Source organism: Mytilus californianus, unplaced genomic scaffold (assembly GCF_021869535.1).
Source record: "Mytilus californianus isolate M0D057914Y unplaced genomic scaffold, xbMytCali1.0.p SCAF_1, whole genome shotgun sequence".
NCBI classification, from domain to species: Eukaryota; Metazoa; Mollusca; class Bivalvia; order Mytilida; family Mytilidae; genus Mytilus; species Mytilus californianus.
The window spans coordinates 82272742-82293106 of NW_026262581.1; the positions used below are offsets into that span (position 1 = coordinate 82272742).

The following is a 20365-nucleotide window of genomic DNA, read 5'->3' on the forward strand; positions in this document are numbered from 1 at the left end:
TGGAAAGAAAATGACATTTGATTCGTTCAGAACCTATTTTCAATTTAAATAGACACGTGCGCAAAAATGCGTTGCGTGTGCTCTTTGAAATGTAAATTAGAACAAGTCGCGTGCCGTAATTTGCCTTGGGATAACATTTCTACTGTAATTTGGTATATTCCATATCTTTCCCACGAACTTAGTGCCAGTATGATATGTTTCGGTGAGCTTAGTGTTACTAACCATCGTTTGCATGGCTACAAACTAATCCTCGAAGTCAAAACATACAAAGATTTGCATGAAATGAAAATGTTCTGCAACTTCTCACTTCAAGTAGAAAATGAGTCATATCCCAGGTTCTAGATTTGGCCCGCAAGATGTGTTAGCTTTGTAGCGATAACTAAGATATGCTGTAACTCGGTTGATTGTAACTTAATTCCCAGAGGAACAGTAAATTATCTAAAATATTTCAGTATCTCTTTTAATCGAAAATAACATTTTTGAATATTGCATGATTATGATTTGAAAAGTTTTAAATAATTTTAAACTGTTTTAGTTGTTTTTATCTTCTTTATACTAATATGTTAATTAACCAAGTTAAGATCAATGAAAAAATAATCGTATTACAAATATTCGATTTCTGGCTAGCATTTATTAAATTTAACATGTATATATAAAAAAATATATATATTTGTTTATTGTCAAGTTCCTTAATTAATATTATTTGTAATCAGACTAGCTGGCTCTTTAACGATTGTACACATAAATTTAGTATTATTCTGAACCGTGAAACCACGCCTCCAGGCGGGGTTGAAATGGATAGCTTGACTCTGATTGGATATTGGAAGATCAAAAGAAAAAAGGCCACATAAAACCGATAGACTGAGATTTTGAACACAGAATTTAAAAAGTGTTCAGCAGTAAAATATTGTCATACAAATTGTGGAAGTCCTTCGTAAGAAGGCTTACACGTTAAACTGGATTATTAATATATTTTTTGGATATTTGAGTGATATATTTTGTGATATTATTTATTATCAACATGGTGCCTCAGAACATTACAGGATCGTCAGTGTTTGGGTCTCAGATGATTGACCCTAACACACACACACCATACTCGGATGCTACTCAGTGCAAAAAAGCCTCAAATCATGTGAAAAGACCTATGAATGCTTTTATGGTTTGGTCCCAGATCGAAAGGAGAAGAATCGCTGAAGTTTCTCCAGACATGCACAATGCTGAGATTTCCAAAAGACTCGGCAAACGCTGGAAATTGCTGAATGAAGCTGATCGCCAACCATACATCGAGGAAGCTGAAAGACTACGCTTACTTCACATGCAAGAATATCCAGATTACAAGTACCGTCCACGGAAGAAGGCAAAGCCTGTCACAAAAACTGACTCTGGTAAGATTTCAAAATCTACTCTTTCCAAAAGTCGTAGTGAGAGAAATAAACAGAAAATTGCTGCTAAGAATTTTATTCACAATGAATTTGAAATGGACAATAATTCACACAGTCGTATAAAACTCAGATTAACAATTGACAAAAAGTTCAAAGACAGTATTAAAGCAAGCCGTGCCGTTCCAGTATCGTCTTGCCAACTGACACCACCCGCGAAAGTACCGTCCAGTCCCAGCATTTATTCCCCACCGACGCCTGAATCCACCAGTTTCTATCCCGAAGAAATCTACGACACACCAGCTGCCTCGCCTCAGGAAGAACCTTCAAAAGGACCACAAACTCAGTATATTGTAAATCAAACTAACAACAACAATGTTTCTCAGGGAGATGGATCATCACTTGCTGATTTGGACAATCTAACGGATGTGTTACAACTGCCTACAAATTGGCAAATGGAACTTGGAAATTTAGACTTGAGCAAACTTACTGACGCTGACTTTTCAAATTTCGGAGACATTCAAAATAACAATATCTCTAGTAGTGCATCATCCACGTCAAGTAACGGATCACACTTTGAATTCCCAGACTATTCCACACCCGAAGTATCGGAAATGATTGGTCTTGAAAGTGAATGGTTGGACATAGGTGTGCTAGGTTCAATTGCTGCTCACTAAGTATAAAATGTGCTTTATAACGGGACGATGTGCAAATTACTTTTGAAGTGATGAATTTGTTAATGGGAGGAACAACTGTCGAGAGATTTTTTTGAGGACCAGTATATTAAGTGTGTTTGAATAAAATTATATCATTTTATATTCATTTTTGAAATTACGAGTTGTGAAAATTGTAAATAAGTGGTGTGACATCATATATAACCGCATTATATAGTTTCTATGCATATCAGATTCAGGCATTCGAAATTTTCACAAAATGGGATTATTGTATAACGATAGTAGCTGTTTAACCCAGGTATAGATCTTTTTCATTTTAACTTGTGGTTCACTCATTTTTCATCCTTCATTATATGAAAAATTCATCAACTTTATATTCCATGAAAGTGCAGGGACTCAAATTGTGTAAATATATATTTTTTTGTAAGTCAGAAGTATTACAGCTTCCATATTTTTGTAAATTTTGCAATGAAAAAGTTAGAAATGAGATTCTCTGATTTGACCTCAGTACAAGCGTTTGAACAATTTTATTAATACTTTTTTCACTGTAAAACCAGTCAAGTTTCGAGGGATGCTGAATTTTGAAAGTTTTTTGTACAGAATGCGAGAAGGGGTGTTTATAGAAAGAGGTTATTTATTTGTGCTATATAAAAAGTGACTTATTTGTTATTATTATATAAATGTTTTCTCAATTGTTTTACATATATATATTTGATACCATTACCAACGATTTAAGAATAATATCTGGCATTGATGGCCAATATTGTACATAATGACATTCGCAAATTCTTTATTTGTATGTCATTTTCCATGTTATGTTGTAGAAAAAATACAACAATTTCTAATACACAAATGCATTTATCTTGTTTATTTATAGTACACAACACGCTTACCTAGACGGGTTTGTTTACCTTTTAAGCGCCTCCCTTTTCTGTCAATCACACCTGTCATTTCTGAGATATATATTCATAGCTCCGACCTAGCTTACAGCATGTACGCCACGGTTCGATGATCCAATATGAAAACATATACGATGCATATGTTTGTGCAGGCATGTAACCATTATTTTTCCACTACGGAAGTAGTAAATCTTAACCTACACACATTGGGAACGGTTTGAAGTTGCTTGTACATTAGTCAAATACATAATTAGTGGACAAAAAAAGCATTTTATTCCAAAATTAAGAAACATCACAAACATCGATTTTCAAATTTTCCCTAAAATTCTAAACGGACACTTCAAAATACAGTATAGCAATCAGTTTTGCACAATTAAAATCAAATTTAGCGATATCTGATGTGGATATTCGTGAGATTTCTCTGGGTTGTACATAATCGGTGTCGAACACAGCATATTAGTACGTTTGGGTTTTTGATTCATTCGATTTCTGTATCTAAATTTCTTTATGATTTAAAATAAGGAGCTGTGGTATGATTGTCAATGAGACAACTATCCACCAGAGACCAAATGACGATTCGAGGATTTAAAAAAACCGTACGTATACTCCTTCAACAATGAGCAAAATTTTGTGAAGTATAAATTTGTGGAATTACCACTTTATAGAATGGGTACCACTGCAGGTCTTGCATTTTCTGAAATAGAAAAACGTATGAAAAGCTGCAACTGTTGGTCTGGATGTTTAACTGGTCTTTCGCCCACAGTTGTAAACAAACAGGAAAAAAATAATAGTGTGATCTGTAATACTTCATGATGTAATAAAAACCACTAACATCATGACTTAATCCATGTATACAACAAAAATATGCCACTGAATTATGAAACGAAACGTCTGCTACGTTTGAACAGCACAACACAGATAGGTATCTCCAGAGGAGAACCTATGACCAGAACACGAATACTGTAGAAATACAATTTTCAAAGTACATTGTAGCTGAACTCTCTTGCAAACAACATGATTTTATATGAACATATACATATATACCATAATTTTCCATGCTAGAGAAGCAGCATCGTATCACACGCGAAAGGAAGCATCAAATAATATGTATAAACATTAAATATTTAGGTGTTAAAGTTCGGTGTCCAAGGTATTGTCACTCAGTGGACATTACACAATTTGCACAAATAATGCAATGGCCTGTACAGAGTTTCATGTTGTAAAAATGGGGGAGAGATGTTGGAGTTAGCCAGATGTAGGAGTTGCCAATGGTGGACGCTACAAGGACACTTAGTAAAATTAGAATATACATATAAATAAAACATGCACTTACACACACGCATATGCAAATGGACCAGCGAACGAGATGTTCGTTATGATTTATCAGGTTTTATTAAAAACAACTTAAAAAAACGACTGAGTTAACCGGTGCAAAACAGTACTATACATGCAATGTTAGTGAAAATTATACGAAAAACAAAAACATAGGTGCAGTGTATACAAGAAAACAATTCAAAATCCTGACGCCAGAGGTATTCGTATGGCAGCGAAGCACGGAATAGGATGTTGTATGTTAACAAATACGAACGAAAAGCAAATAGCAAGGTTGTTAACTTACGATAACCCCAGGGGAAAGTTAGATCAGACAAGTTATCAATTCTTGATAAATATATCAATAGATAGATGTACTGGAGGGAAAAAGCGATTACGTACACACGGAGAACAGTGACCATGACACTTGTGAATCCTTTCGAGAGAACTATATACCCAGTAGAGACACGTCAGGGGTCATGCCACTGCAAGTGGGTGGTGTCAGCCATCTGTCGAAATATTTTACAACTCCTTAATACTATCTTATGGTTGATTAATTGTGTAATTAATTGTATAAACAGAAAGTAAGGATTAGCTGTCAAAACAAAATTGACAAGAAGTTGAGCTGTTGACTGCACTCAGAACAAGTCTAACCGCTATCTTAAGTACTGATATGAGCTGGATTAAGATAAGAACATGCGTAAAATCCATATCTTCATATTTCTATTTATTTCAAATAGATAAAAACTTTATATATTGACCAGTTGATGGATAAACTGTATTTTGGTCAAAGACAAAGGAAATAAAAACAAACCGTGCAAACACTGCTTTTACAAATTAATTGAATGCTGAAGCATGTTAATGATGTTAAGTCGGTAGAACAGAAGAACATCAAAATAAAGGCACATTCAAAAAGTTGTGCACTGTTTAAACTGTAAATATATGGGTACCGGTACAACTATGACACTATATAAACTAAACAAAACTGTATTAAAAGTTTATATGGAGTACCAAGTGAACTGACCCTGTCATCAAAAATATCATTAAGGATCGGATATTGTGGTAAATAGTGTGGTATATTTGTTTTCAGACAACACCCGCGCTTTTTTTTATATCTTCTTCCCGCTATGCTGAATCACCCGTGTCAAGGACTTTATATTTCAATACACGTTTATTTAATGACTTGGACGGTCTTTAAATATTTATTTAAATTGAACTACCTGAGCGAATTACTATCATATATTGGCATACTTTCTAGGATGGCAGGAAGTTCAAAGTATTTATTCGCTATTGAGTACTTGATGATTTTCTTATTACGTGGTTTATATACATTATAAATAGTAATTTTGAATTTTATTGGATTTTTATATTCAGTACGTTTATATGAGTAATAAATGAAAAGTCAAATTATTTAAATGTCATAAATGAAGCGGTCACTCCATGCTTTGATTGTAACGTAAAACTGTTTGAAGGGGAGTAACTCTGATTGCCTCGATACTGCTTTATGCCATGTATGTTTACAGGCCAGACCTGCAACTGTTATGAACCATTAAACATCAAAGAAACCGATTCAGGATAAGAAATAAACAAAATAGAATAAATGAAAATGCAATGACTTCCAAAAGTATACTCAAAAATGCGATCAACTTCTTTGTTCCAACATTCGATTCCGGGTTTAGGTTTTTGAAGAAGACATTGGTTAGTAAGAGGTTTATAACATAAAAAAGAGGCTGAATATACCAAAAGGGAGAATCAACACTCATAAGTCGAAGAGAGTCTGTCAAAATCATGGCAACCACATGAAGAAAGAAACACGAGCACCACCAAAAAAAGCCAGGGTGACCTCAGATGATGTAGTGCATCGCCGCTTTAGTTAGCCGTAGAACAGGTCAATGATATATACAATGTATCTAAATAATTGTTTCAAGTCCGAAACGATAGAATGTAAAGGACAATCTGCAGAATTGATGAAAACAGAATGTTTACCCATGAATTCGATATGCACTCATTTTTTTCTAAAACATTCTACATATTTCTAAAAAGTTTCTTTATCATATCAGCTTATTTCCCTTTGTTAAAAGTGTTGTTGATTATATCAATGCAATATAGTCACAGTCGTATATTTCACACAAATTGGAAAAATAAGGAACAGAAGAATGTCACTTATATTTCTGTTACTATAAGGTCTGGAAAACATCATTAAAAAAAAACCACAAAACAAATGAAAACACAAAAAATAAAAAGGGGGACCATGAACCAAGCATGTGTGATTAACATCCCTTCAAAACGGGTAATGATAAATCCGAGATTTTAAAGGTGCTTAGTAATATCCATAGAAGGGAGAAGGTATAAGTCGAAAAGACAGTTATTCTATGCTTATTGGTTGTCCACATCTCTGTCGACGATCATAAACCCTAGTTAAATCTTATTAAGTATCATACAATGTATATACCCCGTTACAGCATGTAGACTTACATTCTAACTTTGAGAAATTAAAGTACACTGATATAAGGGAGAATTATAAATACTTTTATTGTTAAAAAATACGATTTTGAAACAGGAAATGATTTGCTTTGGCAAATTCTGTTTAATTATCATGAAACCAGACGGGTTTAAACTTCTTGAAAGAGGTAAGAGGTTTGAAATAATATATCTAAATGGTTTCCCGGAGAAAAAGGAAAACACGGTCACTCAGTTAAAAGAAATCAGAAAATTTAATGGTTGAAATAATTTCTAAAGACAGTTACACATCGAAGCACCCTTCAAGTGGGATTTTTTAAACGACTGTTCCTTTAAGGATTATCCTTACATCCGTTTTTTGATGGAAATAAATGTAAAAAGTCGAATATCAAAGAGAAAACCGAAAATAATATGTTTACCTACAGTAATGATAAAGGTCGTGTTTCTTCAACAATGAACCATTTGACACCTCGATCACAACAGGCGACGAAACTCACTTTCATCTTGGGAAAAGCCGATTTCTAAATAAAAGAATAAAAGTAAGAAAACCTTTTGGGCATATATGTTATTTCCTGTCTGACCCTAAAATCTAACAAATATTTAATTTCCCACTTGGTTGAGCAGTGTTGTTGTCGTATATATAGGTGTTTCCTCAGTCTTATAGTATATTTTGTGCACATGTACAGAAATTTATATAGTTATTTATTCCAAGATGAGGCGGAGTATAAATATCTAATTCATAACTCATATGCAACTTTTTAACAGAGGGGGAGGGGGCATTGGGAAAATAGACCATGTATGTATCTTATAACTTACCCATTACTGAAGGGGGATCGAGTACGGGTAGTCATTGGTTCAATCAACGACCTGGTTTCACCAAAGACTTGAAAATTGGTATTTGCTGCTTTTCCGCTCATCACGCGGCATTGTAATAGGGTTAAGAGCAAGAACTGAAAAATGTGTCCAGGGTGGTATATCTTCCTGGGGATTGTTACCTTGTGATTTATAACATTAAGAATATGGCTTGATCAGCACGTCGGTCCAGCAATCAAATAGCAGGCTTTAATTCATATCACATTTTAAAACATATTTTCGTGCTGATATGTTTGTAATACTTGCCACCATCTTAAATAAGGAGTTATCTACCACACTATGCAAGGTGTCCTTCGTTAGATATATGTGGCAGACAACACTTTTTTCGTCTTAGTAATCATAATTCAACAATTGACCGTCATAAATTTACACACCATCCTACAAAGAATTAAATGAAATAAAACACTGAATAGTATTATACTTTGTGTCACATTGGCACTGAACTATACACTGAATATCAGTTATGCGCCGTAGTCTATGTTTTGGTTGCGATTTTAATCGGATCACGGGGTGAGGTGACATGACAGCTGTGCTATACCTGATCTCCTCGTGTACCTGTTTTTTTCTCTCGGAGGAATTCAATACTTTACGGTATATGATGTTTCCACTATGAAACCAGGTTAAACTCTCTGATTTATAAATAGGAGCCCACATGTACTGAATTTGTCAATCATCGATGACTACCTTATCTTGTCCTCATTTTTATGCTATAGTGATCCGATTCGAAAATAGAATTGATTGATTGATGGCTGTTTATCGTCTAGAAGTGAAGATAACATCCACATTCCGGGCGAGAACATCCATATTTCAGATGGAATGTTGCTACAGAAATGGAGGGTTCACAATTGGGAAAGCTGAAATCATCTCTTTTATCGCAAAATACTGTTCTCGCCCAACCCTCATTGTCAATTTCTAGATGTAAGTCAAGTTAGGAGATAGACTGAACTTTATCTGTTAATGTAAAATGAGGGTATGCTGGGAATGAATAGAATTTTTGCCATGGAACAGGCCATCTACAGACCCCTCAAAGAGTTGCTGCAAGGGTTCTTTGAAGTACAGAAGGTGTGTCACTTTTCCAACACGAGGCATTGGATTTATTGTTCCCATTCTTACAGGATGTGGCTGCGTATTTATACTTTCCGCACAGACTATGGAAAATAATGATAGGTCTACTTTCTTAAAGGACAAAATCGTTTATAATACTAGTAAATATTATTACCAAATAAAAAGCAATTTATACCAACACATGCATGCTTGGTCCTTTGTTGATGCACTTCATCTCGATAGTTAATGGTTTTAATTTTTGCCGGAAGACATACAAAGAAATATCACACCTTACGGCAAGATCAAGATGACCCCGATGAAGCAGATTATAATCGTCTTAAAATTACATTATCATTTGCAAAACAGTATCATTTACAAGTTCATTCCAGCGGCAGATTTAGGGGGCTGGATACCCCGGTCCCCTTATGGAGCTTTATTTATTGTTAATGCAAAAGTTTTACCTCTAAACGTTTAGTTTGTGCCCCAAAATCAAAATCCTGGATCCACAACTGCATTCATACTAGGATTCCACTTCGTTTTTTTACCAATCACCGATTGGGTTCGTTATACAACCGACACGAACTACATCGAGGAACCTTCAAGGGATACATTCCATACGTTTATTAATAACTATTCGTAAACTTTCAAACATTTAAAGTATTGACATTTGAATTGCATTTAAAATCTTCAAGTCAGGGTTTTTATTCACACATCTTATGTAAAATAACACTTAAAAAACTATACGTACTTTTAAAGGGGCATTATCTGTCAAATTCATGTTCACCGATATGACTCAAATTCTCATATTTGATTTATAAAATGCTAAAACGACTAAAATAAACAATTAACAATGCATGGACTCGATAATATGTATTTTAGTCGAGACACCATCTAATCAACAATCAAGATGACCTCCGAAGACTACAGACGGTCATATAACCACATATAAACATAAATATAAATAGATATCGAGCAGGTGCAATTGGATTTTTCTAGGTCTGTTAGTTTTCATATCATGGGTTAAAAATTATGTTTATCATCGTTTTTACCTGTATAAGAATGATTTTTTGTGGATCGAATCAGTCAACCAAATGGTTCACCCTTGTTTCACTTTCAATGTTGACATTCTTCTCCTTTTAAAAGCTTAACACGCCTTGTATACATGCGTAACCCATCTCTAACTATAAAGGTTTAAATTGGTCGTCACATGCATACAGATTCAATGAGGCCAAGTTATTGACTTGCAAGGCAATAATACATCAGAGATGTTTTTGAGCTTATTTTGACAAATTTAGACCAAACTGACTGCTTATAATGAAATATATATTATGTCAAAATTCCACTTTTGTTAATACTTGAAACAAAAAAGAATCGTATTTTTGATTTTTGTCCAAATCGTAGGTAGTGCGCCTTTAACAGGTTCGCATTGTTTGCGGTTGACCCAGTGTTAGATCATGTAACTAGATTGGATGCTTGTAGTTGTTTCAATGGCAATCATACAAATGAGAACACATCTCCTTATGTTGATATATATATATATATATAAAATATACCTATCCGAAATAGGCGACCTATATTTGCGCGAATTTTAATTTTGACAGACCAAGTATTACGTTTGCGCGAATTAACCTGTAATTTGCCTGTCTTTTAAACCTGATAAATACATGTATATAATCGGAGAACCTTCAAGTCTAAAGCCTGAGCACAACTAAACATTAGCGTTCTTGGTTCATCTCAAGCAAATATCTCCATTTTTAAAAATTTTCTAAAAAAAACTCTATATCTACACGTAAAGTATATCCTCCAAATATCAATGCCGTAAAAAAAGTTCCCATATAAAGGTTAATCTTGAATATCGATTTTTCACCTTGTCATTTCACTTTATTTCAAAAAAAAATAATCTGTTTTGTTTTATTTCAGAAATTACGATTGTTTTGATAAAAAACATTATCCGTAAAAACGTAATAACTTAATTTTCTGAACAGGTCAATTACGAGCAAACGTAATGCGTTTTTTAACGTGCACGCGGATAAATTTTCGCACAGACAAAGGACAAATTCGCGCGAACGTAACGCGCCGTCCGAAACCTAAAGTTTCATTCCCTTTTGCTCAGAAGTTTTATACCAGCACTATAATTTAAATGTACGACCTTAAATGCAAGCTTAATATGTAACGATAATCAAAGATAAGTTTGTTATATGGTGATACTGATATTATCCCTGTATATTCTCATTTTTCTTAAATGAGGCGTCGATTCTACTGATGATGGACGAGTTTTATTGTATCGTTTGTATTTTAATAAGTCTTTTGAGCATATATTTGTCGTATTCAGTGGTGGTATGTCTTAAAAGAATGAATTTTTTCCTTATATCTTTCAGTGTTTTGCGTTTTAAAGAATGACACATTTTTGAAAGCTGCGATATTTTAAAATAATGTTCCTTACGCTATGATGCATGTGTGTATTTGTGCTTCTCTTTATCTCTAAAAAGTAGATATAGCTGCGCTAATGGGGTAAACTATCCGACAAATAGTCTCAGTTGATGGATCAGTCCGGGTTGATGCAGTTGTAATTTAAGAAGGAAAATCATGATCTTCTGTTGAGCGTGAAAGGTTAAATGCAATTATATCATATTGCCCTTTCCGATGGACACATAAAAGTAATATTAAGTAAATAAAAGGAAAATTTTCAAAAAGTAAAGTCTCAGTCACTATAGATTGAGGCATGGTTTGTATGTCTGAGTAAGTGCCTCTGTTGCCTGAAAGTCTTCCTTTGACAATACGGTACGATAACAAACTTCTCCATTATCAATTCCAAGTTTGGATCCATCAGGAATTCCAATATTCCGTATAAAGTAGTCTCTCTTTGGTCAGCATCACTGTTAGATCGTCTGCTTTACAGGTGAATAGCATTAATATCTATAAAAGGCTTCAGAAAATCGAACAATTACTATATTGATAGTACGTTGTCATGGTTATGCTTCATCAGTCTTGCAATTATCATATCCAATGTTTTGGAATGAAATTTTCATGAATTATATAGTCACATGACATCGTTATTCTTGGGATGCAAAATGGTTGACGCAGGAAGCTTTAGGGTGTTACAAAGTACTGACTACTTGTGTTCTTTATCGTAAATACAAAATTAACAAGAGTATTCTGAAATTCTTGAGGATATTGGAATCTTGTGCTATTGATCGATCCAAGAACATACTGCGATCAATAATTAATCCGTTTATAAGAATAAACAAGTGAACAACACGTGAAGATATCAACAGATCGTCAACTGTTTTGACCATCGGAATAATTGTAGAATGAGGTTCCAAGTATATATTTGTTTAATCGTGTCGATGGATTTTTTCTTTGATATATAAATACAAAGTGAAATCTGTCTTTTATTATTTTGTGTATTCGTCAAAACAGGTTCCGGTGCATCCGAACGGTCGTGAATCCGTCAACAAACAACTCCTTGAACAAAATGCCATTACATGTGCTACATGGCATTTTATTCTGACTATTTTAAAGGAGATGGAGATATACTTGAAGAAATGGAATTTAAATATTTATTAATGAGAAATGGGAAAGAAAATTCAATGCATCGGCCGCTATGTCATGGACGGGAAAACACTTGGGAAAGGCACTTTTGGCAAGGTGGAACTAGCCACGCATGGCGTGACAGGTTGTAAGGTGAGAGGTATATTTAAACATACCGCGCTTGTAACTTTTTCTATGCAAGTAAACGGGAAGCGGAAAAGGATTACGTAGGGTATCTTAAAAAGTAGGCCTCATTTATTAGGATATGCCAATTATGGTATTTTGGAATTCCAGTCATTTAAGATAAGTCTTTCGGTACTACCATATTTTGAACACATAAAGCCTGAACATAAAGCTAAACAGTACCATTTAGAAATTAAAAGTTCCACACAAAATATTATCTGTAATCAAATTTGGTCTTCCGTTTTCACATCTTTTGTAAGAGTTATCTCCCATTTGGACAAAGTGATTTTGTCATATAATGTTACAAGACCAAAACACTTTTAATAATCTGATCAATATTATTTTTATTTTCATGTCCACCTCAAAAAAATGTGGACTTCTTTGTTAAGCAATGATTTAAGTCCAGATATTTTTGGTAAAGTATAATGAAAAGTCCAGTAATTTTTGGTTAAGCACCATTAAAAGTTCAAATAGTTTTGGTAAAACACTGTTAAAGCCCAGAACATTTCCTTAAACATTATATAATCTATGCAAAGTATCCTTTTTTTATGTATTTTATCTACCTGCCTACCCTATTTTTTTCTACCACCAGACAGGAAACACACTACAAATGTACACATTTTCTTTTCTTTTGCCATGGATGAAAATTATGATAACAAGAATTGCAACTTGGCCAAACTCTGACTAATTAACCATATGCACAAGAAATAAGATTTACGGGAAGTAACTGTTAGTAGTCCAATGATATTCATCTTTATTTTAGTGATTCTATCATGTATTTCATTTTAAACCACCTCCCCCCCAATACATGTACAATAAAAAATAAAATAAAATATGACTATGTAAAATAAACTATAAAGGCTGAAAGTGAACATGAATTGCAAGGGTCTTGTAAGAATGATTAAGATTAACTGCTACCTCCCTAAAAGATATCTCTTCGTTTCCAAACCAAAGGAAAGACATTTTTTTGAAGTTCCATGTGTAAATTTTGAGAATACTCATACATGATTGAAATTGAATTTTTTTTTTAAGACTGAAACAAAGATGGAAATTTAATGTGGTGAAAAATGACTAAAATGAGCATAACTTGATAACATTACTACCATAGTATATAAATATTAAATAAATACTGGATCATTAATTGTTGTCCAATGTAACCTGCAAAGTCATCATCTTCCTTTTTTCTTTTTTTTTTTTTTATATATTTTAACCTTTTAATGTAAAGGAAAATAAAATGTGTTTATATTTATGCTACCCCATGATTGGCAAGCACTTGAACTGAATATTTTTTTAATATTCATATTTGAGGCAAAAATATATTAAACATACTATTTAAGGGCTTGCACTTGGAAGGTAAAATTTTTAACAATTAACAAGGAGGCATTACTAGACATGGTTGAATTTTAACTGAAAAAGTGGTAGAACTTAAAATCCTGCAGTGTCAATATTAGATTACATGTCCTTTCAACTATTGCATTGTTGGTCAGCAATTTAAAAAAAATTACTTAGTGTGTTGGTTTGTTACAAATCATTGTATATTTGTATATTGATATGTCATTACACGTCATCAAAAATATGAAAATAATTGTAATATTTACCGCTGGATATTAAACATCGTCCATTTATCAACAATCAGTCAGTCTTTGCTTGTTAAAGAAAATGAGCAACAACCCTGGTTGCAGGTGAGTAGTCAAATAAAGAAAATGACAAATATTCTCAACTCAAGACAGGAGCAATTTCAAAATATGAATACAAACATGAGATGTGGGGTATACATCGATATTAAATTAAGAAAGCAACACATAACAAAAGACAACCAAAGACAAGGTTTCTGACTTTGGACAGGCAAATGAACATAGAAGGTGGGTTAAACAGTTTAAAACTTTGTTTTTTTAATCTGAACCCTAAGGAGATTTTGTTGTGCACTGAAATTTTTTAAAGAAGAATAAAAAATTTTGTGACAGTTTGCTTATAGCTAGTACATGTAACTTTGTTTGGTTTAATGTAATGAGTGTGCAGATATTTTGAAAAAGTGTTTTCAGTTGTCCTATAAATTACAAAAAAACTGGTAATTCCCTCTTTCTGTTTTACTTGAAAAACTGTAAAAATAACTTTGTATGAGCATGTGATGAGCATATCCAAACAGTAAAATAAGGTCATATATAGTTGAACTATTATGCAGATTTATGTTTGGACAGCTTAATGATTGAAGTGTGACCATGGAAGTATTATATGGATAATATAAAACTTCCATGGTCTGAAACTGTCTATTAGTTTTGATATTTAAAGTCTGCACCTGAAACAGTGAGGCATTGTACTGTGTACACACTTTTTAAGAGAGAATCTCTGGCTGCTTTAATTCCTCCTCTTTTAAAGAACTGTAGGCTTTCTCTCTAGAAACAATATTTGTCATTGTATCCTATCAACTTCAATTTAATTTATTATCTCCATTAATTAGAAGACAATTTACTCAAAACATCAATTTAGTATTGAACAAATAAAACACATTGCATCCCATTGATTTGCTGCAAGTGTTTGAACCAGACTATTTCTAATTCATTTATTAACACAGATGAATGACAACACATTTAATTAGAAATCAGAAGCAATCAATAAAAACACTAAGTGAAGCTATAATTTAAACTATTTAACAGTGAAATAAAAACAATTGTGACCTTGACCTCACCTAAATCATTTGAACATATCAAATTTTTAATTTTACTTTGATGAGTTGCATGCTGTAAGTTGAATTTGTTGAAATAAAAACAAAAAAGATGATGGTATTAAATTTAGTTCTAAATTACCTTGAACTATGATGAAGAAATGTTTGGGAGAAGAGTGGCTCTTTTTCCAGTGCCCTACCAATTTTTAAGCACAAAATCAATGAAAAATATTATCTTTTTAGGATATTTACCGGTAAGTGAACAAAATCTTGCCTTCCAGAGTAAATTTATGTATTTATCTTATAAAAAGTAATAATGTGAAGAAACTAGAATCAACACTTTTATGAAAATGACTTTTTGAGTGATTTAATTGTTAAGAATAAAGGAGATGGATTCCACAATAAAGTTAGAAGAGTAAAGATATAGTCCCCTCAAAAGTGTCAAACATGAATCTTGAAATTTTATAGCATATAAAACAAAATGTGGATTTAATAAATGGGCAAAATTGTTTGTCTTGGAAAGGCAAGAAGTAAGCCTATGATTCCCATGTGTAGCATACAGTATAGATTTATGGTGTATGTAATTAGCCTGTCCCATTTCATACATAATTCAGGAACCTTGTGGAAAGAAAAATCATAGTATTATAAATAAAATATATAATATATAAATGGTCAACACATAAACATGATAATTTAATCCATTACTATGGAAATCCTGAATAAGGTGGGAGAATCAACCCTAGGGGGTTTGGAAGTAAAGGGATTATTGTAAATTATAAAGTCGTGACTTCAGTCGTCAGATGAACTAATATGTTATAACTTGCGCTGATGCTAAGGGAATAGACTTGACATATACTATAAAGAAGAAATGTATCAACTCTTTTTTTATTCTTACATTTAAGTAAATATTTCTCACATGTACATATACCTTTTGTTTTTTAATACTGTGGATTCATTATTATTCGTTGGATACCAATATTCGTGAATTTCGAATCGTGGGTACAGGGAAACCATGAATTTAAATGTTCAACGAATTGCAAATTTGCTGTTTGATTATATGCAGACTTTTGGAAAACCACGAAATCAAATATCCATGAAAATGCAAGTTTTCCTCAATCCACGGAAATTGGTAACCACGAAAATAAATGAATCCAGAGTACTGGATAACTGACCTTCTGACTCACTAATGTTTGATCAAATTTCTTCCAAAGCATTGAGTTTTCGTTATTATATCAATAATACCCATCATAAAAGAAAATTAAATTTAGGTTGACCCTGAGAACAAAAAATAATGGTCTCTACAGATACAGAAATACAATATCAAAAGATTGAATATCAGGCGGAAACCCAGTTGAAATAGAACAAAAGAATCGAAGCTCTTTGTTAGAGAAGGCGATAAATGCTTACTGTAATGTTTACTATAGTAACAAAAATTTTAAAAGTTTATAGAAACAAATAAAATGACAGTTTTCGGCTTAATTACGAAGTATTTTATCATAAAAACACCATTTGCATAAGTTTTCAATTTATCTATTACATGATTAAGCAGAACATTTAGATATCAAGTCGAAGACATGGGTGTCTATTAAGTTGGATCTATAAAATGCATAACCTCCGATTTAAACAAAAAAATTACTACGGACGGAAAACATATCAATCTATTTGTTCCTTAATTTTCGTTTCTGCCCTTCCATTATGTGACTCAAGAAAAAATTCTAAAAAATGGGTAACAATTGCATCGAAAAGAGAAAATCGAGTGCACCTTTTTATGTTAGGGCGTGTTTGAGTTGAATATTTTGATTTGAAAACGTGTAAAGCAAGAATATTTGATACATCATCTCGCTTCAGATTCTATCATTTTTAAATATCAAAGCTACAGGTTGACTTAATTACATCGAAAATTCACAGTACTAAAAAATGAGATATATAGGTCAAGTGAAATATCTTTCTGATGAATCACAAAAACAGAGTAGGGTGTGTTCGAATAGCAAATTTTTACTAAAAGTACTTGACGACAAACTTTTAAGTTGGATCTTAAAAATGCATATCTTTGAAAAAACTTCATTTTTTGTGAATGATAATTAGGGTTCATAGTCTTCAAACACTGAAAATTTTTAGTCTGCCCTTCCACGAAATATTTAATTATAATTTTTTTAAATGTTTATGAATTTTCAAAAATTCAACCTGACCACCGATCAAACAATAGTTTTAAGTTGACTGAATGCAGACACGTTCATTAACTGATGCTCATTAGCTAGTAGATACATTTGTCTTTTAAAATACAACTGGCATATAAGGATCGTAATGGTGCTATGTGGATAAATTTATCGGTTTGCAAGTGCTAAATTGGCAGCGCGTCATCCCTACAATGGCTTCCATTTTTACGATTGTAAAAGTGAACTGGCGTAATGGGGAGATAATTTTGACGAAGTAGAATCCTGACTGATATCTTTTCTTGAAGGCAAGTCTGGTAAGATGAAAATCACACATGACAAACTATTTTCTGAACTGACAATTCTTTATTGAGTAGTTGACTAAAAATAATGAGATCTTTGGACATGCCTAAGAGCACCCACATATGATGTAGTTGTGTTCTCAAAGCAACAACAAATGAATCTACTAGTCTTATTTAGGTGCAGATCCAGGATTTTGAAAAAAGGGGGGAGGGGGCTCTATTAAGCCGACGTTTGGAGTAATACTAGTAAAAATTCTATGCATTTATCATATATGAAGCTCCAAAACGGTTTAAACCTTTTGCACTGCCATAACAGGTAAAAAGACAAGCAGGGGCCAAAGCCCCAAAATTTTTGCTGAAAATATCAATTGTACTTGTGTTAAAGTTTCATATTGTAGCAGGTAATTAGAACTCTAGATGGACTTTGTTACCGGTAGTCTCTTTTTCCTGAGCCAATGTACTCAGTTGTAGATACAATCACAGTTGAGTAAATTTTTGATCCTCTTGAGTATTCCATGCAATCAAAGATATATGTACCAGGAGTGCATTTTTTCAAGACAGAAGTTTCGATCCTTATATAAATTTGTTTAAAAATCTGTCCTTTAAAGATAATGATGCAAATCTAGACATACACCTTTTATTTAACAGTGCCACTTTGCCCTCAGATTCTAGCTAGATCACTATTTTTTACTGAATTAAAATTAAATTCATATGGAAGCTTTACCATAGTAAAAATTTTCTCTTAATTATGCCCTTGAAAACTTGGGATATATATTAAAAGTGACTTGTAACATCTATCTTTGTATTTTCTTTTGTCAAGAAAATGATATGATTTAAAAATAATAAACATGAACATTAGCTTTTCTATCTTACTGAATGATCGAATGATTGATGGCTGCTTATCATCCAGTTAATCTTACTCCAAAATGTAACATGATGCTTGGCAGCCCATGCTACTGCAAGCTCACTGAGAGAGGCACCCAATTTTTTTGTAGGGACTGTTGAGCAAGCTTGTGCAATTGATATGTGTTGTCATAATATGTTAAACAGAAAATGATATCTTATGAATATGTATCCTACAGTATTGTAAGCTGAGAAATTCTTTGGAGAATTACAATTGCTCTTTGGGAAAGTTTTCTTCAAAGTCATTGAAATATGGGACTAATCTTTGTCTAATGACTTAGGTATCATCCTACCTACATATAACAAATACATTTATTACTAGTCTATTTTCATGCCATTCCCTGAGTAAAAGTTTGAATATAACAGCTGCCGATATTGACTCTGATACTTGTCTAATGTTTAACATTTGATGACATCTGATGTAAAATTGATGCTTTTTTTCAACAAGATTCTCATCTATCTCTGAGATAATTTCCTGAATTAGCAAAATCCATTTCCAGAAATGTGTTCTTGTTTGTTTATATGGTCATGATGGTCAGCTTCTTTTATCCCTTGAAAATAGGTCAGCTGCAACCTGTCGCAATACTGTAGTAATTTAGTAAATTTTGTGATGAATAAAATAAAATATATTTTGGTTGTTTTTGTTGTGATGAATAAAATAAGATATCTTTTGGTTGTTTGGGTTGCTGTCTCATTGAAGTATATTCCACATTGCTTTTTATTCATAAATATATGTGGAACTGGTCAAAGTGCCATCCTTATGTAATCTGGACCTTTTTTTTGTTTAAAAATTCTGGTCAAAGATCTGTTACTAGGTTGAAATATTTGTTTATTCTTAAATAAGCAACTTTTCAAGTGCCACACACTTACTTGAGTATATTTTGACCTTTGAGTGATTTACTGATTTACTTTATGAGAATATTAAGAATAGTGGTCTAAGAGTCCATGTACTTCGTGATTTTCACTTATGTCATTCAAGAGTTTTTGGACTCAAATTGTCAAAAATAGAGAAACACATATTGCTCAGTAAATATGGCTTGAATAATTAACTTCATCAATATTTTTCAAAAAGCGTAACATGGATTCATGGCACAGCTGTTTATTTTCTCAGATACCCCGTCTACACATTCATTTTAAAAAGAGTTGGATCACTGCATCCTTGAAAAAAGATATATACGCACAGCAATTTAGCTCTGTTTCTTAGTTTTTGAAAGGATATTTTTATCTGTTTCATTTGAGATATTTGGTTGATTTCAGTTGTTGAATTTCTATGGAAACTTGTAGTTAACTAAATCAATACAAGTAGCATTTATTAATATCACTGATAGACATTTAGTAACTCTTTGCTTTCCCCAGTGAGTTGGACTTAAAAGCCTTCGTTTTTGCGTAAAAGTTACATAAATGATTTTGGTATATAAGTCTGATGTGTTTAACAATAAATCTTGAACTGTGTACTCAACAATGTTTACTTTGTTTCCCACATCAATTTACAGGATAATTCTAACAAAACAATCACAGGCGTTGGTTTTGTTTACCGATAGAATTTCAATAAAATTTTTCAATTCCGTCACATGATTAGATGAAGAAATTTGTTTAGCTTACTTGGGCTTCAATTAGAATCTAATGATTCATTCAGCAGTGACAACAATTAAAGTATTTACTGAATTAGTAAGTCATGTCATTAATTCTACATTTTGAAATACCAAAGATTCAGTTTCAATTATTTTAGTGTGTGTCAGGGATTTAGGAAAAAATTGTGTCTTTGTGGTTTTGACTTATACTGCAGTCAAGCCTATTAGAAATTATGTATACTATTTTAGTTCAATATTTGAATTCATGGTACATCTTTACCCCAAGTAATCTACTAAAATTAATATGTTGTGAATAATATGAATTCACAGTACGGGGTAGGAAGACTCCAAGTCCAATGATATCTGGCTGATGGGCAGACAGGCAGGGAAAAGTGGGTACCTACTACCTAATTTGTATAA

The 20365-nt window shown here is 32.8% G+C and overlaps 2 protein-coding genes across 2 annotated transcripts in view; both read left to right on the top strand.

Moving 5' to 3' along the window:
* Positions 1-876: 876 nt before the first annotated feature.
* On the top strand, positions 877-2914 carry LOC127724743 (transcription factor SOX-11-like). The gene has a single exon (XM_052231842.1). The coding sequence runs from the start codon at positions 1022-1024 to the stop codon at positions 2054-2056; it is 1035 nt and encodes a 344-aa protein (XP_052087802.1). The 5' UTR covers positions 877-1021; the 3' UTR covers positions 2057-2914.
* Positions 2915-11713: 8799 nt separating this feature from the next.
* Positions 11714-20365, top strand: part of LOC127724690 (uncharacterized) — a 156268-nt gene continuing 147616 nt past the window's right edge. The window contains exon 1 of the mRNA XM_052231749.1: positions 11714-12324. Coding sequence (XP_052087709.1) covers positions 12214-12324 — 111 coding nt within the window. The 5' untranslated portion in view covers positions 11714-12213. The remainder of the gene's footprint in view (positions 12325-20365) is intronic.

What these genes read in the sequence shown, in the direction of transcription:
- LOC127724743 (XM_052231842.1), top strand. Translation starts at nt 1,022, where the DNA reads ATGGTGCCTCAGAACATTACAGGATCGTCAGTGTTTGGGTCTCAGATG.